The following is a 25,876-nucleotide window of genomic DNA, read 5'->3' as shown; positions in this document are numbered from 1 at the left end:
TGCTACTACATTCATGTAGCAACTCCAAGCACTTCCACATTTACTATTGGTACTGTAATTTTGTGATGCAAAACTAACACAAAAAAGCAGTCTAGCGTCTATGACAGGCTTAATAGGGATTAAGCGCTGTAGAGCTAACACATTGTCACCATAGCTGTATCTTTCTCTACAAAGTAATAGGATGAAGCAACATAATGGTATACTTGTACAGCAAACCAAATACCGGATGAACTGCACAGTTGCATTGACAATGCTGATTAACTGCTCTACCTTGCATTTGCAGTGATTAATTTCATATGAAAGCATCCTAACAATGGATGTTCAGACTGAGCTCTGCTATTACACAACAGGACAGTAAATTGGCCAGTAGGAGATTTGGGTCTTGCTGAGAGATGATGACAAATACTTGTCAGTACAGCAGTCAGTCTATTGCTACTTCCAACCAACCTAAAAATGTATATCCTGGTTATGCTGTTTGCATGGAGAAACTTGGAACGTCTTCAGTGTATCCAAAGGCTAGCCAGGCAACCAGCAGTCTAGTCTAACGCTGCTAAAATTTCCTTTAAATACTTCTGCCTGATGCACAGTAAACCAAATCAGCTAAAAGGAAGCCTGGTCTATAACCTTACTTGTAAGAGTCTCTCTCCAGGTCTGCTCCCTTTTTCAATGAAATAAAGTAGGTAATTGTTCACACACCAAATACGTATAAATAAACCTTACTAGTCAGTATTTATGACATTTTCTGTTGTGGAATCTTAAATGTAACTACAGTGGTATTGCAGTGCCTGTTAAGGCCTCCTGCAGCACTGATCACAGCTATTAAAACTTGGACCTTATTGTTCATGTAACTTTTGTCCTTTATTCCACTATTGTCTGAATTATTTTTTAATTCATTCCTTCCGGGGCTTTGACCCTTCCACTCCTATTCAGACACTAGGCAAGAAGAGCTTCTCAAGGGTATTATGTGCTGCTCAAAACCACTGAAGGTTCAGCAGGGCAGGCCATGTATAATTTCATTTAGTTCAAACACAACACAAAACTGCAGAAGCCCGTTCCAGTTGTCAATTTTATTCGAAAGGTGTCTTCAATATATTTTTTCTAATAGAAATAAATATGAAAAGGCCTATACAAATATGAACACTTAAAGAGTACCAATACTGCCCTTCATTTTTTTACACTCATCTTTCAATACTTAAAGGGACAAAACTGCATCAAACAGCCCACATATTTAGTAAAATAAATTTTACAAAATCTCAGATCACAAATGTCTGTTTATGTATGTCTAACAGAACCATTCAGACTGAGTTTTCTGTTACATATACGCAACCTCAACATGAAATATGTTCAGCTGCCTTTGAGAATTTCACGATATAGACTGACGTACATTTTCCTCAAGATGGACAGTAAAAACAAAGTCATATTTAAGCTATACTTTGATGCAGGAATTTGGCATTATCACTTTTAATGACATACTGTGTTAACATAATATTTTTTAAAAACATCCTGATAAATTAAAAAGAACACAATCTTGCATTCAAATAAAACTCAAGTAATTTAAAAAACTTCAGAATGGGCATTTGTTTTTACATAACATGATTCTTTCCCAAGCTTTAAAAATTTAATTCAACATGACATAAAATGGTTTTGATATAAAATAACATCATAAAATAAGTAAGCTTTTCGTAAACCAGAATTTATAGACTCTTTCCCATAAAGTGATATTTTTCTAACATAGGGCATCATGCCCATGCACTGATGTAATCTCACTAATTTACACATTTAAAAGAATACAAAGCAAAGCATGTGCTTAAATGGTGGGAGGAATGGACACCAAACCGAATACAACTGCTCTTTCAAAAGTTGGGAGTTTTTTTGTTGTTGGGGTTTTGTTTTGTTTTTTTTAAGAAAAGGTCAAACCCCAACAATATTGAAAGGAGACCATGTAATATAGCCAAACACTCTTTTGTCTTTCCTTAACGAATTTGTCCTCATCCCAAAACTAAAGAGTTCCCAGATGTTAATTTAAGAACTGTAGATTAAACTTGCTGGCAATCAGAAGAAATATTTCAGATATTTCCTATTTGGACAATAAAAGCGTAGGTTTTAGTTCAGAAAAAAAAAAAAATAATATAATTTACTGTAAGTGCACAAAACCCAATCCTGCAACTCTTTCCTGTTCATTCAATTGTTTTCATTGAAAGAAGGTATATAGGATTTCCCTCTCAACCCTGATTTAATAACTTACGTAAATAACTGTGTTTGAAGAATATGGATGTTTAACAGTTTACATATATACTAGATTTAAAGGGTATTTGGGAATGTCTATCCTGTTTTTCAAAAGAACTACTACTTTTAAAAGGAGTGATGTACTGATTTTTTCTTTCCTTCAAAATAAAGCTTTATGAGCTTATGTTACTAAAGAGTACTCTCATTTCCACTTCTTAAAGTTTAAATGCTTGGCTCATTCTTTCAAAGGAGAATTTGTAAATTCACTGAGAAGTATACGGGACAACTCTCTACTCCAGGACAGATATCCAGTATGGCTCGGCTTGGAATAGCAGCTGTGCTGTAGGGTTCTCATTCACAGCATCGGCATGGTTTCCGTAACAAAGATTCTTGGTTTGCTGCAGTTCTCTAATCAATTTTCACTCCTCCAGACTCTTTCTGAGCTCACCCAGTAAAACTAAACACTTTCCACCATAGGTTTTGCAGGTATAGCTAGAGGTTCTGCAGGCCACAGAAGACTGACTGTTTTCCAGCAGCACGAGAGTAACAACCTAAAGAAAGTTTTCACAAATGCTGTATGGCATTAATCTGGCCTGCAAAACCTAGTTACAGTGATGATGATCAAGACAGTAAGACTCTAGCTCTATCACAGGCCTAACATTCAGGTTAAAGAGCAACCATAAGTGGGGTGGGGAGGGGGCGGAAGACAAGAGACCATGTACATAAAGACTTGCAGTGTTATTTTTGAAAAAATAAAAACCCCACCACTTTCAAAGTAGGAATGCATTTATCAAAAACTAAGCTTTGCCCCATTATGAATGATTTGAAGTTTGGGTTCCTGAGCTTGATAATGGACAGGGGGAAGGGCAAGGGAAAGTGTCTTATATCTTACATTAAACGGCAGTATCATTAGGACAGTATTTAAAACCTATTATTAGAAGAATGAATAAGTTACAAATATGTCTGTAAGAATATTATAACTAAGTAGTAGTTTATTCAGAAGACCTTAATCATCTTTCTTTTGTGTTTGAAATCGTTCCATTAAAGCTCTAAATATATTTCCTGGTATTTTCTGATGTTTTTCTATTAGAGCTTGGAGTGCTGCTTTTGTCTGTAAGGAAAGAGAAAAGTTTTTGGTGAGATTAAGTCATCTTTATATTGTTCATACATTAACACAATTTCTAGGCTCTTTTTCATCCTTTCAAATGTCGCAGAACTACTGCAAGGTCAAAATACTATTTTTCCATGTTTAAGCCTACAGATTAAGTCATCTTTATATTGTTCATACATTAACACAATTTCCAGGCTCTTTTTCATCCTTTCAAATGCCGCAGAATTACTACAAGGTCAAAATACTATTTTTCCATATTTAAGCCCACAGGATGTGTTTGTGGGATCACTGCCAAGAAACAGACCAACAAACTAGTATCTTTTATCTCCGGTAGCTGCGTTCACAAGCTCTATTAGTGACACCCAACAGTAAAATGATGATGGAGTAGATTAATGAAGAGACCTAGATCTATAAAGCATGTCAGTGCCTGCGTGCTGTACTGCAACTCAGAAACTTCTGCCTATGCACAGGTTCGCATCAGCAACACTCTTCCAGCATGCAAGAACTTTGCTTCTACACATGCTCAGAAGCAGCACTGGAAACACAATTGTGTCTCAGCACATTTAGCTTGTACAAAGTAATTATTCCTGCACCCAAGTCCCCTGAAGGAGCTGGTCCTGTAAAGCACACTTAGACCACACCTAAAATACTGCATATGACAGCAGCATTCACTTTCACTCAAAAACATAGCAGACTAAGAAGTTACTAGCAGCCATTCTTATTATACAAAAGCTCTATGGGGAACATTCAAAACCAGGACAATATGCAAAAGCTATGGTGAGGACATGCCATAACCTTCCTATTCTGCCTACAGAAGCACAGACTACTGAATTCTTAAGGCCAGAAACAGAATAGAGAACTATTTGCCTTTGTAAACCAGTGGTCAGCAAGGGGAAAACTGATTCTTGGTACAAGCTCCCGCTGTTTATATGAAGTATGTGATCAGCTGTTAAGTCCTGGGAAAAGGTTCCTGCCCACATCTCTTTACAGATCTGGTCCTAAGTGTCTCTACGGACCTAAAATTTCTATTAGGTAAAAAATTTGAGCTTAATTTTTTCTATATATAATGGGAAAATGCATGCTGTGCCATAGCCTGAAACATGAGATACAACTTTAAAATCACTCTAACCAACTAGGATTCTAGGGCATTCACATTCTAGAGGCTTTATCTAGCAGAATTTGCACTAAGTCAGAAGCAAGTGAGGGTTGGCACAAATGTAAGATGCCAAAGCATGTTTGAAAGTCATTTAAACACACATTCTCTCCTGAAAGCCAACAGTTCTGAAGTCCTGTCAGACTGAACCCCCAAAAGAAACAATCAGTTTTCCATAACCAGGGCATAAGATAATATAGATAAACATCTTAAGATGTCATTTTGCAGAGATCTAATCAGAGGGTAAAGAGATGAGGAGAGACAACTGAACTGACACCTGCATGGTGAAGAAGAAAAATCTCTTCCTCTCAAGTGTTCAGAATGCTGACCATCTGTGGAGCTTTCAAAAGTGGCTATTTCAGCCCCCTCCATCTGACCGCTCCATCACTTAACTATTTTATGTCTCTGCACTGTGAAATCTATTAGTAAACTGAATGAACATAAGGACCTGACAATCCTTTCTATAAACCACCTAAATCTGAGCTAGGGGAACATTCAAAAGTTAGTTTGTTGGGTGAGAAGTTGGAGGAAATAGACATGGAAACACACTGTACAAAGCAGTGAAATTATTTACCCTAATTTTTTTATTATATGGAATTTCAACAGTTTCTGAACACATATTTGCTATATTTGAAAGGCTTCATTAGTACCGTTCTGAAAAGACCAAGAACCAGAACACTTTCTCTGGGTGAAATGCTTATGTCTTTATCAACCCAGAGCAGTCTTATCTGACTGAACTTCTTCAGTTCCTAAAGCAAGTTGTTTCTTGAAGCAAATATAGCGTGCAGTATTGACTTTAAAAGGCCTAGAACATCTGCAAGGTGCATTAATAAAAAGATAGCATTTAAGAAAGGCAATCAGAGTTAAGCAAGTCCAAAGCTTACCATGATTTCACAAACTTCTATAACTAACTCCAAGGTAGAAATCACTTGACAAGAATATTCCAGTGTTTTCTATCAGAACAATCAATATCTTTTTTATATATATATATATATATATGCGCATATCTATCTTACCTTTGCAGTTAGTTCCTCAGCAGTTATATTTTGTTCGTATGGAATGGGTTCTCCAATAAACGTACGAAGCTTGACTGGAAACCCACCGTACATAGGAACTATTGGCAATCTAATACGTTCATATAGTGACCGAAGTATTTCTAATGTGAAAAAAATTTAGGGGGAAGGAGGAAAGCAGGAGAAGAAAAATGGAGGGTGGGGAGGAGAGAGAGAGATAAAAAGAACCAGAGAGAGAGAGAGAGAGAGAGAGAGAGAGAGAGAGAGAGACTGAGATTATTCTGTAAAGTTTTTTTCCCCAGTATGTCTTAAAACTGAAACTGGCTTGTCAAGTAATCCTGCCCCTGACCCAGATCCTCAAACGTGTCATCTCAAGTGCTATTCTACCCTTGACTTTCATTTCCTAAAAGGTGCGTTAATGCTAACATCAGACTTGTTTCCCCCAAAGAGTAGCTGCAAAGAGAAGGAAAAAGAGGAGAAAAATCCAGTAGCTGTCTCTCTGGAGAGGAAGGGAATGCTACACAATACAGGTTACAGTTCAGCTAATTTTACAGGTTAGCGTAAGCAGCTAGTATTGGAAGACTGTTCTGTTCAGTCCCGCAGAGGTCTAGAGGATCAGAAATAGTCACAGAATCACAGAATCATTAAGGCTGGAAAAGACCTGTAAGATCATCAAGTCCAACCATCAACCAACACCACCATGCCCAATAAACTGTGTCCCACAATGCCACGTCCACACGGTCCTTGAACACCTCCAGGGATGGTGACTCCACCACCTCCCGCGGCAAACTATTCCAGTGTTTCACCACTCTCTCAGTAAAGAAATTTTTCCTAATATCCAGTCTAAACCTCCCCTGGCACAACTTGAGGCCATTTCCTCTTGTCCTGTCACTCGTCACTTGGGAGAAGAGGCCAACACCCACCTCTCTGCAACCTCCTTTCAGGTAATTTTAGAGAGTGATAACATCTCCCCTCAGCCTCCTCTTCTCCAGGCTAAACAACCCCAGTTCCCTCAGCCGCTCCTCATAAGACTTGTGCTCCAGTTGTATCTGCCTAAAGGCCAGTCATGCTAAAACACTGAATTGCTCTTTTAGATCACACACTGGTTGCAGTGAAACAATATAATAAGAGAGAAAAAACAGGTATTTCAATCAGCTTTAAGAGGACACATCATCTTTCCCACATGCCACCTTCGCAGCATCTAGCCCAAATGCACCCAGAACAGATTCCTTGCAGAATGGGTGCTAATATTCTCCCTCTCAATTTTAGACAAGAAATTCCTTTAACTGAGGTGTTGGCACAAGAAAATCCTTACTGACCAAGATGTGAATTTTCTGTACACAACCTATAAGAACAAAGAATATTCCAAAACTACTGAAACTGGAGTAACGCCTCCAGTGATCAACAGAATTCAATTCCTCTAGCACCTCTGCTGTAGAATACAAGTAGCATGAATGATTTTGGCTTCAATTTCTGCTTGTTTGGGAAGATTCTCCTGAACGCAGCAACAATTTTGCTGTTTATTTTTGTATAACCTGACAAATGTGTGAATTGTTCTGCGCATCTACATCTGATGCCTTGGCTTTCTCCATGCAATATATAGCTTTTAACTAGAGGGGGAGAGAAACAGAACTGATTTGCCCTGCAGTCCTCTGATGAAGATGATGATGATGATGCCATACTTGAGGCAGAACATGTGGCGTGGAGGAAACTGTTCAGGCCCCTTCTGCTAGATAGTAAGTTGGAGAACTAAAAAAAGGGGGTTTAACACTAGTAGATCAGCAGAGATGTAGGCATCTAATCATCCCAGAGGTGGACCCTTTAGACATATACCCATCTATTCATGTGCTGGCTGTAAGTCCCATAGAGATGAGGGAAGAGAGAAGGCAAATGCAAGGTTTTGTGAGGAACCACAGATCTAGTACTGAATAGTAAACCAACTACAGATTAAACATATTTCAAACCATTCGAAGTTTAAGTATGGGTAGAGGTGTAAGCACAGAGCTTTAGGAGGACATTTAAAGAAATTACGTGTCAGTTGCAAACCCCTGTTTGCTTTGCTTCTTAACAGACAGCAGAAAACCTAGAGTTGGCCTAGCAGATATAAGCAGAGAAAAAAGTGCTCTAAATCTATTTGCCTTTTTCTGGCTCCTTTTTCCTTTCTTCTACTGCTTCTGTGAAGGCACACTGTTATGTGGAGAGTAACTTAGATGAGCCAATACCACATCTAATGCTGATATTAAATCCTAATAACATCTCTGAACTCTACCAGAGAGCAAATCTCCAGAAACAAGGCTGTGTCAAATCTCAAATTTATATGGTGATTATTTCTACAGAGACAGGCTAAACACATATGGAAAAATAAACTACAAAAAAAATAGAAAATATCTTACTTATTCCTCCTAATGTCCTAACGCCTTCTCGAACATTTTGTGTAAACATAGGAATGATGGGCTAGGAGGGAAAAAAAATAATTAAGATTTTAATGAAGATAGCACTACCTAAAAAACTTCTACCTCACTTAAACGCAACAAGCAAATTAATTTCAGAAGTGTTTCTCAGACAAAGACATACAGAGAGCAAAACAAGTATCCTTAAGTTCTTCTGCAACCTTCTGCCACAAGGTTTCAAGCTGGAGAAGACCATGAGATTTCAGTGAGTCACTGTTTCAGCAAGTCCACTTTCTCAAAGCAGTCCAGGATTTCAGAACCTGTGAAGCATTTAGGCCTCCCCTCCTCTAGCAGTGTTCGCACAGTTGTGACTTAAGTGGTTAAACCTCTTACCTAATTTGTAGTCATGCTCAAAGGGAAGAATTCACAGGATCGGGACCCTAAACTTGTCTGAATTTTTTCTGCTATGCTGATTGTATTCCTTCACACATGATGTGCCATATTCAATACATGTCCATGATTTATTTCTGCTCATGAATATTTGGAATGGTATTGAAAATTTCAAGTTTTTATTGCTGTTTTTGAACTTGCAAACAGCTGTCAAGATTTACAAGAACCGGGAAGGGGTCAACTATGACATTAATTTTTTTAATATAATTTTATAGTATGTACTCACTGTAGATAGCATCATCAGAAATACAGAATTCTTTATGGGATTTTCAAACATTCAGATTCTTCTAAGCTTTTTAAACAAGCATGGAGATGAGCTAGTAAATAGACAGGTATCAAGTTGTTTTTTGGGGGGTGGGGGGAGGGGAAGTCTGTAGATAATCCAATGCAACTATAGAGAATAAAAAGAAGTACAGTTGCCTAAGGTGAATGGTAACAAACTTCTTTATTCTAGAACCATCTTATTTGGAACATTTTACTTTTGATACAGAGCTAGAGATTTTTGTATGTACCAAGTTGATTTATATGACAAAAATTCTGGCAAACAAACAGCAGAAATGAGACAACTTCAAGAAGTTGAAGGTCCCAGTTTTAGACACATTTTTCTTTCCATGAGGAGTTATGCTCACAATTAAAAGTGACTCAAAGTTCATCTTTAATCTAAATAGAGGTATTTTCCCCACTTTCAGCCTGCCACTGACACTATTCCTATTCTACTGCATCTCTAGGGTTCTTTTAGGGGGGGATGAAGCTACAAGACCTTTGTGAGTGCATAAAGGGAACTGAACACACATTCAATAAATAAATATAACTAGTACAACCATAATTGAATCCCAAGTATGGCCTTTCATACGCTATTACAATACATTAGTAAAATCTAAATCTGTTGAAAATATCCTGTTTAAACAGTGTTATTTTCCTCCTGAGAAAAGTGACGCACACTTAAAATTGGGTCTTAGAAGTATTCTATTTCTGTATAAAATCCAGAGATTTAACTAGTCTCTCTTTGACAGTACCTAAATATAAAACTCTTGGTGTGAGACTTACTTTCAGATTAGGTATATGCAGACCTAAGGACATATGTACGCATCTTTCAAGTACAAATATAGAATGAGAGGGACTCTGAAATTATTATTAAAATAGTTACAACTCAAATATATCATATACTTACGTGCCTTTCACAGTTGATCCCACATAAATAATTATTTGCCTGCTGACCAAGCACAATGCTATGTATTAGAATTGAAGACACAGTTCACACTAGTGAACAGCATCTCCTGCTGCTGGTGTATGCCCTAGACATCCCTTAGTACTATAAAATGTCAATACAGTACATAGCGCCAGTGAGTCTATACTTCACAGTATACTTCAGCAATAGGGGAAACAGAAATTTTGATGTATGATTGCTTCCCAACTATTCTGGTCAGGGGCTGAGCCATCACAATCCTGACCAGGTATGTGTAAAACAGCACAAGCTTGTAATGTAGCAACTGTCCTGGATTACATCTCTCATTCTTTTAAACTCTGGATTTCATGACCACACTATTCTGAGCTGACTCCAAAGCCTTCTTATTGAAAGCAACAAAAAGAGTCTTGAAATGTAGTTATGAGAACAAGTAGACCATACTCATGACACTCAGCAATGTAACACCAAAATTATGATAATCAAAACAGCTTTCCCTGGAAGAAAGTACTAATAAGTTAGCATTCTTCGCTTCTCTTCTGTGATCTGTCATACTTACCACTTTTGCATCAATGGCCACCTGAGCAAAGCCCTTCCGATTACCCCAGATAATAGTATACATTTCATCACTAAAGAGTGCTTCCCGAACTCCACCTGGGGCAATGGCTATCAGAGAGCCCTTCTTCAGAGCACTGACACATTCTTCTTTTGGTCCATGCATAACTCCATGTACATCAAGTAATATTTTAAAACCTATAGGGTAAGATAATATTAATTCAGAAAGTGTTAATTCATACTACCATGGAGTACAGATTCCCAACAAAGAACACAATAGCTAAAACTTACTTGTCTCATAACCTGTAACCCCAAATCAAAGATGTTTCTAGAAAGACTGAAGCATTAAGTCCTGCTTATAAATCTTGGTCTAAAAAGTTGGAAGATTTAGGGTATTCAGTGGCTTTTTGTCATAGTAAAGTCAGGTGCTATCTCATCACCAGGACTAAACTGGAAAAAACTGGCAAGCACTCTGTGCCATCTTTCATGTGTCCCTTCAAAGGAGTTGTTAAGTCAGCTCCAGGGCACTGGCTCCTTGCCCAAGCTCTACTTTTAAAACATAGCACACGGTCCTAATAAAGTGCAACAAGGGAAAATACCAGCAAATTGTTGTGGTTTTTTGTTTTGTTAACTTTGGCAAACAAAGAGCAGTCTGTGACAAGAAGGAGAATGACAAAGAAAATGCAGCATTCTCTGTGTTACAGACCACTGCAGGAATTGACTCCCTGGTTCAGTCTGTGAGTACCTGGATGGCCTTTCACACAAAGAGGCATCTGGCAAGCCTGGATTGGGTATATTCATCTTAGGTTAAGATTTTTCATTTACTGAACTTTTTAACTGTAAAGTTACATAAACTCCTCATATAATCTTGAATTTGAAATGTCATACTGACCCTACTCTTCAAGAAACAGGAGAAGATCAAAAATTTGCTTACAAGCATCAAACGGGCGCATACCCAATCAATTTACACAACTAGTCTAATGTGAAAGAACATAACTAGCATAAACCCCTGTTTGCAGGAAATCAATCATGTTCACTTGGTTTAATAAATTTTAAATTTATACAGTATTTATAAGTACTGCATACCAAAATGGGAACTTCAGATGAATGAGCAGTACGGGAAAGATTATGTCTCTTTCTTGAAGTTTCCCACTGAGGCAAACAACCTTATCAGCCATAGACAAGGACGCAGAACTGATCTAGTCGAGTTTGCCCCTCAATAACAGATATTCATTTTTTAACCTCAGGTTAACAAATGAATAGTTGTTACTATGAACACACATTTGTTACATACACATGCACACTGAAGAAGAGTCCAAATATAGTTAAGAAGATAGATCTCTGTCTTCTCTTACAGCCCGCATAAACTAAGGGCTTGGGAAGGAGAGCATAAGGCAGCATATCATTAATTTGTTCTTAACTATCTGATCTCTAATCAGTCTTTACAGTTCGTGTGAGTATAATTACTCCTGATTTGTATCTATACACAATCGGGATCTGTCTGTAAACATCACAACAGAACACAAGCTCCGTTACACCTGTCTCATATTCTGCTGTGCCTGCCTCGCATACTGAAGGTGACACTAACAGTCTTCATCTAGCAGCATTTGCACAGAGAACACATGAAATAGTTTTCCTAAAGTAATTTAATTTCTCTCAGGTGCTTCGTTTGTGGGATCTTAAATAACTGGTTTCCACAATGTTTTACATTCCCAAACTAATTAAAGCTCTCTGGAATGTACCTGGTGGTAGGAGGCTGCCTGTCTCTAAGCCCTTTCTGCCAGTGAGTTCAGGAGAGAGACAAAACAGTTATGAGAAGCGTTGAGCCAAGCAAGAAGAGAGACTCCAAAGAAGCAGAAGCTGTGAAAAGTTTTTCTTTCTGCATTGAACACGCTGGGGAAGGCAGGGGGTGGGGTGGCGGGGTGACACAGCAACACCATGAGTTTGTCCAGTTCACAGGTCAAAAAAAAAAAGAACAGAATATTGACAGAATACAGGCAAAAATTTGTAATACAGAATAGTGGTGGGGTGGGGTTTCAAGTCTTCACAAAATTTCTCAGCTGTATTTCCCCCCTTGACTTTTAGTATAAACCTTATATTCTGAGTGGTACCCCATAACCTAGCCAGCAGATAATACATTACTATCAATATCACTGCTCCAATAGCAAAGAGGAAGAACCTGGCTCCTTTAGAGCAGCAGAGAGACAGGAACTAGTGCAGTGGCCCTGAAGGGACAGCCAGGGTACTCTATGCCCAAGGCAAAAGTCATCATGGAGTCAGAAGAAACACTGGGGTACTACCTGGCTGTGGCATGAAAGTGACCAAGAATCTGTTTTTCCACTTTAAACAACAAAACAACTCTCAAAATTATCTAAACACACTTTTCCAGCCTTCCAGAACATGAAGGGATGCTAATTTTTCCATATACCAAGAAGTCCAAAATTAATTTTATTCTACAGTTCAACCTGGACTCTGCCCTTTGCCCCAGCACACTCTTCTCCTATTTTCCACACACAACATTGTGTCCGCACTGACGTTTGAAAACCCTTTGGGGTCAGTAATGCACTAACACTTACCTCAGTAAGTGCACTCTATACATTTCTCTAACTTAACCCCAGTGACTGTAACATAGGGACTACCAGCTACCTGGTTGCAAGATGGCAAGGATGTCATAGTTTTTTCTATGGTTGACCTTTAGGACCACAGACAGAGAAGAATCATTTAGACCATTGAAACCAACCTTCCATAATTGTAGGTACACATGCATGGTTATCTGCAGAACATCTAGTCCACAAGACACTTAGCAACACCTTGTGTATGTAACAGACAAGGAGCCACAAGTCCTTTTCTCTGGGACGTTACAGAAGAGGGACTGTCTCAGATCCCTAAAATAGCAGGTAACCTTTTAAAGAAGGCTCCCAGATGACTCTAGGAAACAGACGTGGCCCATACTATATGAGAGGGTGATGGAGAAGTACACCAGTGAAATCTCAGTCCTCACTGCACTCTTTGGGAAAAGATTTTATCTTAACTCAACCTTACAGAAATCAGTGTACTCCTGAGCATTACCATTGGAATGTTTTTTTTTTTCTGTGACTAACCTCCAGTATTTAAAAGAAAAAGGAAAAAAAGAAGCCACAGGACCATATTTCATATCCTTCTACCCCAAAACGCAAGCAACAGAAGCATACATAGTATTACAGAATCACAGAATGATGGGGGTTGGAAGGGACCCCTGGAGATCATCTAGTCCAACCTCCCCCCGCCAGAGCAGGTTCACCTAGAGCAGACTGCACAGGAATGCATCCAGGCGAGTTTTGAATATCTCCGGAGAAGGAAACTCCACAACCTCTCTGGGCACCTTGTTCCAGTGCTCTGACACCTCAAAGTAAAGAAGTTCCTCCTCATGTTTAGATGGAACTTCCTACAACCAAGTTTGTGCCTGTTACCTCTTGTCCTGTCACTGGGCACCACTGAAAAAAGACTGGCCCCATCCTCCTGGCACCCACCCCTTCAGTATTTCTAAGCATTAATAAGATGCCCCCCTCAGTCTTCTCTACTCCAGACTAAAAAGACCCAAGTCCCTCAGCCTTTCCTCATAAGAAAGATGTTCCAGTCCCCTAATCGTCTTTGTAGCCCTGTGCTGTACCCTCTCCAGCAGCTCCCTGTCCTTCTTGAACCGGGGAGCCCAGAACTGGACACAGCACTCCAGATGCGGCCTCACCAGGGCAGAGTAGAGGGGGGGGATAACCTCCCTCGACCTGCTAGCCACACTCTTCTTGATGCACCCCAGGATGCCATTGGCCTTCTTGGCCATAAGGGCACATTGCTGGCTCATGGTCATCCTGTTGTCCACCAGGACCCCCAGGTCCCTTTCCACAGAGCTGCTCTCCAGCAGGTCAGCCCCTAACCTGCACTGATGCATGGGGTTATTCCTCCCCAGGTGCAGTGCCCTACACTTGCCTTTGTTGAATTTCAGAAGGTTCCTCTCTGCCCAACTCTCCAGCCTGTCCAGGTCGCGCTGAATGGCAGCGCAGCCTTGCGATGTGTCCGCCACTCCTCCCAGTTTTGTGTCACCAGCAAAGTTGCTGAGGGCACACTCTATCCCTTCATCCAGGTCATTGATGAATATATTGAACAGGACTTGACCCAGTACTGACCCCTGGGGAACACCACTTGTTGTATTGATACAGTATAAATTCAGACAGTGTAATAATCTCCTTTTGCATCAATGTGAGAGAAAGACCCATTAGGCAACGTTCAACAGGAATCTCCAGATATCTATAGGAGGTCTCCTATTAGGTTAGATTCCCTTCCATAAGTTATCAAGCTGTATCTTTCAAGACTAAGCAGTAGGGAGAGGCATGTTTGACCCCTTGCAGGCTCATGCATCCCTTAGGAGGCACAGCAACATTTTACAAATACGCTCCAGTTAATTGCAGTTAATTCAGGACAGCAGCGAACAACGCAGAGGATGCAATGAGACTGCATATTGGCAATTGCATACTGGCATGGACCTGGGATTCAGATTCATGGGACAAGCCAATCCTCACAGCTATTCATAGGAGATTCAATAATCATAAAAATAGAAGGAACATTAAATCGTCTAATCCAAGTGTGTCTAACAGCCTACAGACTCCCCAAACCCACTCCCACCCCCCTACCCGCCCCATTTCTCCTGCACTGAGCATAATAACTTTTGGTTAACTAAAACATCTTCTGAAAAGGCATCCAATTTAATCTGAAGACTTAATTAAGATCAAGCAGTCTTAGTACTAGGAAAAAATTATGGCAGTCTTTCTGGTTTGATTCACAAGAGAAGTGGCATCTATCTGGGTTGCCACTCATAGATTATTATGCAGATTTTGAAACACAATCCAGAACATTATCTGGGCTTTTTGGGCTTCTCTTCACAGAACAAGAGAATTATATAGGTTGGAAGGGACCTCTGAAGGTCGTCCAGTCCAACCTCCCACTCAAAGCGGGTCCAACTACATCAGGCTGCTCAGGGCCTCACCCAGCAGAGTTTTGAAAGTCCCCAGGGATGGAGATTCCCCAACTTGTCTAAGCAATCTGTTCAGGTGTCTAATCACCCTCATGGTAAAATACCTTTACACACACTTAACCAAAATTTCCTGTGTTGCAACTTGTCTCTGTTGCTTCACATTTTATCGCTGTGCACCTGTGAGAAGAGTCTGACTCCCTCTTCTCTGCACCCTTCCGTTAGGTTGCTGAAGACAGCAATAATATCTTCCCCCACCCTTAGCTGGTACAGACCAAACAAACTCAGTTCTCTCAGCCCCTTCTCATACATTGTGTGGTCCAGCCCCCCATCATCCACTGAAGACACCCTAGTGTGTCAAAATCTGTCTTGTACTGGACACCGTATTGCAAGATGTGACAAGGGAAAAAAACTCTTCACTCAACCTGCTGGCTAAACTCAGGCCAAAAAAAGCTCAGCCTGCAGTTCAGCTTCTTTGCTGCAAGGGCACACTGCTGACTCACGTTCAACTTGTTGTCTGCTAGAATGGCAAAGTCCTTTCCTGCAAAGCCACCTTCTACCCAGGGTACTGTCACACGGGATTGCTCCATCCCAGATGCACAACTTCATTTTTGCTTTTGCTGAACTTTGTGATGTTTCTGCCAGTTCATTTCTGTGAAGGCACTCCGAATACCAGCTCTAACCTCCAGTGTATCGACTGGATACTGATACCAGTTTGGTATCATCAGTGAACTTCCTGTGAGCACACTGCAACCCCTCACCCAGGTGTGCAATAAAAACATTAAGCAGCGCTGGTCCCAGTATCAATCCCCAAGGAATGCCTGTAGAGACCAGCTGTTAGCTAGACATTGTACTGCTGAACCCAGTTCTTCGAGACCAGCCATTCAGCGAGATGCCTCTGCAGTGCTACTAAATTATATTTGGAGGACTCTAAGTATATTCACACTTAGAACTTTATTTTAAAGCAGAAATGGAAAAAAAACAAAATAATCTCCCATTTGATAAACAACTGTGCATAAGTATTAATAGCTAGAATATGGAGCCAAATCTAAATTACAAAATCGGTTACGTTAGTCAGCTGTATACAAAAGATTTGATAATCAACTGAAAAATCCTAGTCTGTTGGCAAAAGCAATTGTAGGGACAAAGCCATGCTGTTATCAGTATGAAAAAGTTCAGTTTTCAGGCATTAAGGCTGAAATAAAACCACACTGGCAAAAGGACAGTTTTCTGATATGATTTGTTTCCACTAAAAGCATCAGTACAGTACAGAACACTCCTGTAAATTCACAAAATGAATTATGAGGTTTTTAGTCACAAACTGAACTCAGGAAAAGAACTGTCTACTACTCTATTTGACACACACAAAACCCCAAATCCCTCGTGTAATTAATATCACCAAACAGCAGTGTTTTTACTAGGCTGTCCAGCCAAAATCTTGCCCTAAACATATTTTTAATTTTCTTCATGCTTCACCTCATGTTTCACACAAACTTGCTGGGCACTTCTACTGCTTTCCTCCAAAGAAGATTCTACTTGGAACAGTCTTCCTGGGGACAGGTTCCACTGCCCACCATACTCAACTGGGTGCAATACAAAAATACATCGCCTCCCCAGACCAATATTGTCAACTTTATTGCTTCCAAACAGTTTATTTCTTAATCAGGTTACACCACTCATTCTGTCTGTATTAATAAAAAGAGAAACATCTTACTGAAGTCTTTGCTTACGTTTAATACAGAGACAACTGTTTCTCCTATGATCTCCTTGTCTCCATTTCTAAACACCCTAGAGTCATTGCAAGGTGTTGCCTAGCCAGGAGCATGACCCATCTTTGCATGGGCCAGTCTCATAAACTCATTCTGGTTTGTAAAGAACATGTTAGAGACAGCTGTACTTCAACACTTTCACTAAATTTGTCTGAACGTCTGCTCTGACAGCTGTGTTCCTGTGGCACAATTTTTATTAATTACACCGTAAAAAAAAATATAGTTAGAGTTCGCAAACTTATTATTTATAGTAAAGTATGTTACCTGGTAATCTAAAGACGAAATGATCAGCTACTACGTGACAGTATCTCTTTCTTTGTATAAGAAGTCTAGCCATGAAGTAGAGATAGTCAGCAGGAGTAGCTCCATGATAAAACACAATAAGTCCTGGTCCTTCAGGAATATTGTCGGCACCATGAAGTTCATAACCTGTTAGGAGATAAAGGCATAACAGATGTCAAAGTCTGATATAATTCTATCCCAAAGAAACTAACTTGCAGCAAGTTGGCAAACTGAAACCGATAGCTATTGAGAAGTGGTAAGAGCAAAGTGACTGCTAAAAAGCCAAGAGGTGACTTGCAGCATTTACTAAGTTGCTTTCACAGGAAATACACATTTCATCTAAAGCATAAAAGCCACTTTTAAAGAAAGAAGAACAACAAAAAAAACCCTGAAAACAAAACACCCAGTCTCACTTTCTTGAACTATGTATATTTTCCTTATTTTTTCAGTTCACTGTCTTCAAGGCTTCAGAGTCCTCTGAATCAATCATTCAAGAGAAATCAAAATAAGGATTGGATAGGAGTGGTGAAACATAACTATTGCAAGCTATTATTTACCTTTCAAAGTTCATTGTCACCAGCAACTGTTTAAGAAGATTTGATGTGACAACATCCATTTACATGTCTCCTTTTACTACAGGGTATGAAACTTATCTTTGTTATTTCCCTCAGAGTTATACTTGCTCCATTTTTCCATCACTAAGTACTAAAAGCTATTTGGGGCTTTATATGCTTAATTGAAACATACATAAACACACACAAGTTTGTTACTGAACTTACATTTCTAATTAAGTTAACAGTGCAGAATGTATTCAGTTAACACAAAATACCAAAACACATCAGTATAGAACATATTCAGTTAACATTGAGCAATATTGTTACAGTATCTTGTTTGTGGGGGGGTTTTAAATAAAAAAAAAAACCCAAACTTAAACCCAACCCAAACCCTGTCACTTCTTCCAAAGTTAATCAGGTCTGCAATTCCCATTCCATTAATATTTTTTTTTTTTTTTTAATTCTGAAGGTAGTCTTGGCACTTCTCCCTCTATTTTACTTTCTATACCTGTGGAGGTGCAACATATTGCAAGTATATAATTTGTACCATCCCAAGTAACCACTAACTGTGCTCCAGGCCAGCCAATCATAACCAGAATGATACCTACATCTAGCATTTGCATAATATATGTAAAGTTACAAGTATCACACACGAGTTTTGGGGTTTTGTTTTGGGCTTTTTGGCTGTGGGGTTGGTTTTTGGCGTTTTTTTCCCTGATACTGTGAGATTTCAGGATGAAAAGTTCTTTCTATTATATATATATTAATTAATCAAGTGGGGAAAAAAAAATTAGTTGCAAAACATTTCATTCTTTAGCAAGAGAAGTGTATAGAGAACATGGAAGCAGCTGGCAGGGCAGAAAAAAGTCACAACTGTCAATGAGGGACTGGATAAGAATCTTTTCTGCGCAAATAAAAAGTTAGACCTTATAAAAAGAAAAAAAAGTTACTAAGGATGAAAAGAGACAAGGCCTTAAAAAATCATTTTCTTATGAAAAAAAGTAAATAGCTTTTTATTGTGAAGTGAGCATTTTAAGCTCTTTGATGTAGCTGTTGATTTTGATCTAGTGTACTTTCCTAGATTTGAAAGTTACATCTTAGTCTTACAAAGCCTATCTGATACAGCCGCTGAACCATCTGGCTATCAATGCCTTGAAAACCCGCTTCCCTTTGACTAGAGAACAAATAGAGATGATTTTCAAGAAGGATTTGTTCTTTATGTAAATTGCTCTTAAACATCTCTTTCTCCTTTAGCTGCATCTAGACTGAATGGTTCTGAAAGAGGCTTACGATTTCCTTAGAAAGAAAAGCCAAATCATTTATTAAGTCTGTCTTTATAAAAGAAATAATATAGAAAGACAAGGAACAGAGCCTTTAGTTTTGACATTCTAGTAGAGAAAGTAGTTTTCAAAAATACATAGACAGAAAGAAAATAAAAAAGTAGGGTTCTGTAACAGTTTTGGGCTCTAAAGTCAATTTGAAGTAACAACTAGTGAGTGAACTGACATTAAGCGCTCCTTTTAGCCATCATTTGGCATTGTATGTAAATGACTGGTTAAGTGCAATTAAATTAAGCTAACATGAGCTGACATACCAGCTATCAGAGAACTGGCATTTAACTTCCAGTGTTCACATATTGACTCTGAAATAATACAGTTAATTGATCTAATTTTTAACATAGCAACCATATCATGTCCTCCTGGAATGAGGAAATCCAGGAGTAGTTATCAAAAGTAAAAAAAAAACAACAAACAAACACAACTAAAAAAATTTGCATTTACATTCAACTGAATGAAAGATCTGATTTTGTAGCAGCAAAGGAATAAATGCATAAGACAAAAAATTTTACATCCAAAAAAGTCTCAGTGGGTTTTTTTCTCCCAAGCACCACTGGCAGTCATTGATAAAACAGTAAAAAAATTGGCCTGAATTTTAGATTTCATGCAACAGCAGCAACAACCAGATATATATTGATAATCCTGAAAGGTCAACCAGAAATATGAGCTTCAGCAGTTTTTAATGAAGTCAGATTTTGCTTACCGTGCCATATTCTTCCATGTCCATCCCATAGGGTAGCCAACATTTCTTTTGCACCATCCCACAAATCATGGGAATAAGCTTCCTTTAGTTCGTTCTTCCTTTTATAAATATGAAGAAGGAGAATGGAAGTGTAGAAGAGGATGACAAGAACTCCTGGAAGTAGAAAAACTACTGCGAGTGGAAAAAGCACCCATAAAAGGTAGACCGCATAACTCAGATAATCTTCAATATGCTCCACACCAGTCCATTCTCCCAGAATGTAAGTCAGGCAGGTTAAGTAGGACATAGGTATCGGTCCTGCAGCACAGGATTCATTTCCACCTATCATCTCCTGTTTAATTAAAAAAAAGAGGCAGATGAATAAATCCTCAAAAAAGTCAGACCTGCCTATAGTGTTTAACCACACAAAAACCTCTCTGATGCATTTTATTCATATACCATTTACCCCATATCCCAGCAGCACCTATTAGAAATATAATAGCTCATACAGCAGAACTCCTACTTGATTTTTTCAGTCCTTTTCTTTTGTGTAGTGGAAATGCTAACAATTCTAATTGAGAAAGACAGTGCAATTGCTTAATCTCAGGCTAAGATTTTATCTCATTAAAAACTATTCGACTTACACAGATCCAGAACATTTTATACTGTTACCAGTACCATTTTATACTGTATTTCTGATTTTCGGAAAGCTGTATTGATTAGTCTAATTTATTGTTCTACACAGTACACTCAAAACCTTCTCCCAAGCACTTACTACAACAGAAAACAGCACAATCTCAAATCCAGTGCTATAAAAAAACCTACTGAACACTTCCACTAACCACAAGCATACGATGACTCACAAAGAAGATGGTCTCAAATAAGCAAGTCTCACTCCTGTAGAGACCTTTAACTGTACCTGGAAATTTACAGATAGTGAAACACCAAGTCCCAGAGCACAACACAGAGAGGCAGCCGAAAGGACAAGGGAAAAAGATCACAAAAAGTCCTCCAAAACTCTTAAATGCTCTGGCTTTACTGTGTCTGTGTATAAGAATCTCTCTTCTCCAATGCCAGCTCCTAAGAAGCTTAGGGCTAGACCTCTCCGGGCTGATATTTCAGGCCTTCTATAATTCTGGAACAACACTTTTTTCTTAGCTTTGTACGATTTAGGGGAAAACTTGCTATTCACTTTATCTTACAAACATGAGACAACCTGTATGCTTGGCAATCTTAGCTACAGTTCTAGAACAACATAAGTAATACCTTGGGGGAAAAAAGTTATCCTAGTCTAGAATAAAGTTTTGGTCAAGACTTGAAGTAACTGTTAGGACCAAGAAGAAAAACATGTTGCAACTGTAATGTAGGCTTGTAGAGAGAAACGGATTGAGAACAATAATTTCTGAAAGAATCTAAGCTTGGGGTGGTTGTGTTTTGGGTTTTTTTTATTAAAATGTGACTTACAGCACATATGATTGCAGAGTTCCTATGCCTAGATAGACACGTCTATCACTTCTTTACTCTCGCTCTGTTTTTGCAAGCAACAAGTGACTGAAATTCAGAAGATAATTTTGCTAATACTATCAGAACCACAATGAAAACAAAAAGTAGGAAGCAGCTCAGTTTTACTCTACATTTGCTGTAAGATGTTGAAACATGTACTAGAGCAGAACTCATCTCGCTTATTTCCCGGTCTCAGTTTTTCCTCCCATTCTGATAGAGCAAGGATGTTCCTTTTCCTTCTGTTTTGAAATCGGCCTCTACCCACATTGCTCAAGATAACTCCTATTAACGAGAAGAAAGCTGATCTTGTGACAAGGACTTTGCTCCCACGATCCATGCCTGTTCACTAATTCAGGCTTACAACATTTTGCTCCTCAGTATGTTCTTGAGCACAATGTGATGAGCAGCTGATTTACCTTCAGCTATGTTATACACATAGCATTAGTGACATGCACTTCATTGATTCCATGCACATGTGTTTTGGGGTGCGAATTAGGGGGAACGGATGGAAGAAAGCAAGCGTGTGGGAGAGCAAGAGAAAGCTCTTTCTCATTCCAGTTGCCAGAGCCGAACTCCAGAACCTGTCAGGCAGCAAACACCCACAGCAAGTACAAGAAACACAACTTGTGAGACCAAGCAGGATTTAGGAGTAGCATTCAACACTACAATATTTATCAGATTGTTATGCCTGGACTTCTCCAGCGGTTCCACCTACTAGCTAGAGAACAATATGGAGCATGGGTTACGGCACAGAAACATTTTTCAAAACTCAGAGATGATTATATAGCTTTAAAGATTACTTAAAGTTATACTCTCACGCCTATTGTATTTTTAATTGTTTATGGCTTTCTCCAAACACAAAATCCTCATCAAGTAAATTTAAAGTCCTGTCCACACATGTCAACCTTGCAAAATATTACTTGTCCTTTTGCCTGTAATGTTAGATGCAATACCTCAAATGCAATCATCGCAGTTTTATAAGTTTACTTGCGTATCTATGCACTAACCTGTAACAGAAATTAAAACCCAACATCTTCTTTCCTGCCAACCACAGAGATAACATCTAAAGTACTGCCTTCTCTTAGGGACAGTCAACTACTCTGAACATCGTTGTTTCCTCATCTTGAAGAGGATCATACGGTAATTTATATTGGAAAGACTCATTGGACAGCACTTGTCCAACCTCTGGCTAACTAAGGAATTAGATCAGGTTGCTGAGGGCCACATTCAGTCCAGTTTGCCATATCTCCATGGATGGAGATCCCACTGCTTCTCTGGGCCTCTAATCCAGTACTTGACCACCCTCATGGTGAAAATGTTTTTCCTTATTCTAGTTAGAATTCCCCTTACTGCAATTTGCATCTGTTGCCTCCTGTCCCTTTGCTGATAAGAGGCTAACTCCCCCCTCTCAATGACCTCTCATTAAGAGCAGCGGTAAGATCCCCTTTAAGTCCTCTCTTCTTCAGGCTGAACACACAACTGCCTCAGCCTCTCCACAGACGCCATGTGCTTCAGCCACCTAACAATGTCGGTGGCCCTTCTCTGCACACCTTCTAGTTCGTCGGCATCTTTCTTGTATTGTGGGGCTCTAAACTGGACTTGTGGTCTCAAAAGTGCTGAAAAGAGGGCAATAAATGCTTCCTCGATCTAATGGCTATGGCCTTGCTAGCGCAGCCCAAAATGCAGTCATCCTCACTCATATTTGATTTACCATCCACCAGATAAAGGCCTCCTCCAGGCCTTTTATCTCCTGTAATTTTGCTCCCCCCATAAAAAGTCCATCATTTGTTCTGATCACCCATGTTACATCCACAAAAATACTCTGTATCCAAGCCCAAGTGTGATTTATGTTACTGCCACACTGAACACCCTCCTAAAGGCAATGGCAGTGAAGAAGGGAAGACAGATTCTGTCTTCATGATCAAAAAAAGCACAGGATGCTCCACACTAAATAAAAGTCCAACATAGTTCATATACACTGCTGACAGATAACGCCATTTCGGTCTATTCCAACTTTACAGCTGCCTACTTTATGACTGCCCCAAGCAGTTAAAATTACAAGATAACGCACGCTGTCTTCTAGAAAGACCAGCAATGTCACTCTGATTAGGAGCTCACTCAAGCAAAGAGAGACTATCCTGCCCTCCTTGTCAGAGGTTTTCTGACATCTGCCACCATCCAAATCTAAAAACTGCAATGGGGTGCAGTATTACAGAGTCTCACCCTTAGCCAACTTACAGGCAGAATCCTTCTCTCATACGAGCATACCCTTAAAGGACTTCTTATTTTAACCAACACCACTAACACATTTCCTGTTGTGCAGTTCAAAGCAAATATTTTTAATTTAAGTTCTAACTTCCTAATAGAGCAGCTTATATATATTTTCACTAGATGAAAAAGATGCATTTCTCATTTGACTAATGACAGTGCGTGCTGACTTACGCTTACATTTAAAGCTTTAAGTTGACGATGAAATGGAAACAAGGCTAACGTACAATTCCTTTCACTGACTTCTAGCATATGACCCAGAAAAGTCCTTAACTAAACTACAACAGTGGTCTTCAGCTGTAGCCAGCAGACACTGGGTTAACTGAGACCCTATTGATCATGCTAGAAGAAGCCATTATGGAAAGCAACACATACTGCTGTAAGCCACGCACAGCGTGATTTCAGCATGTATACGAAGTCTGTAAGTGGAACCTCTGGAGAACATTCCAGTGTCTCCAAACTAGAGAGACACTGCAAAGCGACAGCTACGACACGCTCCTGCCAACAGAGACACACCGCTCCCCACTGCATCCGTCAGTTACCGAGAGTATTTCTACCAGATTTAGCAAGGCCACCACAAAGACAAAAAAGCCAGAAGACCCTGATAATCCTGCTAATGGCATCTGCAACTGGAGAGATCCTAGAAGTCAGAGGGTGGTTTTCTCCCTGTTTTGAAACAAGAACTGGCCTCCTTCTTGCTTCTGTGACAGCAGGACAGCGGTCCCTTCTGCAGGAGGCTGGAGGGGGGTCGAGCGTCTTCCTCCTGGCAGGAAGGACACAGCCCCGGCCCAGCTGCCCCATGAAGCGCCCCCCGGCCTCCCCGCCTCCCGCGGCTGCCCTCGCACCGTCTGCCGCATCGCGCTCTGGCCGCAGCCCCCGTCCCGGCGGTGATTAAAGCAAGGCCCCAAGCGCGGTGGTGGCCAACACAAGCCGCCACCCCACCCCACCCCGCCCGGGGACCTGCGGGGCCGCAGCGGGGCCTGGCGCCGGACCGAGACCCCCCAGCCCGCCCGGCAGCGCCCGCTCACCTTCCCCTGGCGGCGGCGGCTCCGGCTCCAGCCCCGCGCCCCTGCCGGGGCCTGGTTTTACTTCTCCGCCCGCCGCCCCCGCGGAGGCCGGGTGCCCGCGGGGCGGCCAGGCTAGGGCGGCTCCCCGCGGCGGGGCGGAGGCTGGAGGGCACGGTGCCGCCGGCGGGTGGGAGCGGAGGGGGCGGCGGGGGGCGCGGAGGCAACGAGTGAGGCGGCGGAGAGGAGCGGAGGGGGGAACTCCGCGCCGCCGGGGGTGCGGGAGCCGCCCGGACCGCGTCCGGCACGCACCGCCCGGCGCTTCCGGCGGGAGAGGAGCGAGCGCCGGCAGGGGGCGCGCGTTCCCCGTGCGCGGGGCGGGGCGGGGCGGCGGGAGGCGTCGGGCGGCGGCGCGCGGGCGCAGGGCGCAGCTGGCGGGGCCTGGTGCGGCAGCGGGCCCGGAGCCGGCCTGGCTGGGTTCGGTGTCCCTCGTCTGCCGTCCTAAAGCTTCTGCTGCTGCAGCGCCTTTCACGGCCGCTCGTCCGGCGTGCAGCCGTTCAACTTGAAAAAACCGGGCTCCGCGCACTCACCCGGCTGCTTTTATCCCCCGGTGACCTCTAAGCCGCCTCCCTGCAGGCTGCAGGCACCGCAGCCCGGGTTTGACTGCCCTTTCCCAGCTCCCCCAGATGCCTCCAAGTGCAGCGCCAGTCACACCGCTCCGCTTCTGGTTCCCGCACCCGAGGGGCTCCCGCCTGCAGTGGGCCCTGCGGAGGCTTCGCCGTTTGGACTGAGGTTCTGGGCGCCGAGGCCTTGGAGGTGTTCCTGGATCTGTGCGTAAAGAAAAAAGTAAAAATCACCCTAAGACATAAGGCGTGTTCCAGTCACGCCGGGCGCGGCTCCAGAGGCACAGGTTGGTGTAGCGACCCTACCAGCCAGACCGAAATGTACCAGTGCCACGAACCGTGCCCTCAACTTCAGGCGAGATCGGCTTGGCCGCAGCTGGCTGCGAGCTCTTTCAGGCCGTTCCCTGTCATGCTTTTCTGACTGGGTGACTTTACATAGTCTGCCTGTTCGACTTTTGGTCAGTTGTGCATTTGTGTAACTACATTTGCACTGTTGTCCAATTAATTTATTTTTCCCGTGCTGCCAGTAGGATATTTTTCCTCAGTGCAAAATCTTGTAGTGTGAGCTGGATAAACATATATGAAAAGTTAAGAAGCAGGATTTCCTCGAACTGTTCATTGGGCAAACTATACCCAAAAAGAGTCATAAATGCTGCTTACGTTTTGAGGCAGGCACAGGTCATTTGCATTTGCTGTTTTTAATTTCTTTTTTGTTGTATGACAGAGAGGCTAGAAAATACATATAGAAGGGGAGTGATGTTATCCACAATT

At 41.1% G+C, this 25,876-nt stretch overlaps 1 protein-coding gene across 2 annotated transcripts; it reads right to left on the bottom strand.

Annotated features, from left to right (window-relative positions):
• Window positions 1-1,939: 1,939 nt before the first annotated feature.
• LOC104253003 (transmembrane protein 68) lies at window positions 1,940-24,526 on the bottom strand. 2 transcript variants are annotated; one of them, XM_059815211.1, is made up of 7 exons: window positions 24,507-24,526; window positions 19,729-20,059; window positions 17,117-17,281; window positions 10,086-10,279; window positions 7,897-7,957; window positions 5,507-5,646; window positions 1,940-3,337 (listed from the first exon to the last, which is right to left on the bottom strand). In XM_059815211.1, exons 2-7 carry the CDS (start codon window positions 20,054-20,056, stop codon window positions 3,233-3,235), a joined length of 993 nt encoding a protein of 330 aa, XP_059671194.1. In that variant the 5' UTR covers window positions 20,057-20,059; window positions 24,507-24,526; the 3' UTR covers window positions 1,940-3,232. The 2 variants fall into 2 exon arrangements, with proteins under 2 accessions (XP_059671194.1, XP_059671195.1); XM_059815212.1 differs by lacking the exon at window positions 24,507-24,526 and adding an exon at window positions 24,439-24,456.
• Between the last annotated feature and the right edge of the window lie 1,350 nt (window positions 24,527-25,876).

The sequence above is a fragment of the Gavia stellata genome, chromosome 3 (genome assembly GCF_030936135.1).
Source record: "Gavia stellata isolate bGavSte3 chromosome 3, bGavSte3.hap2, whole genome shotgun sequence".
In the NCBI taxonomy this organism is placed as follows: Eukaryota; Metazoa; Chordata; class Aves; order Gaviiformes; family Gaviidae; genus Gavia; species Gavia stellata.
This window is presented reverse-complemented; position numbering and strand designations above follow the sequence as displayed.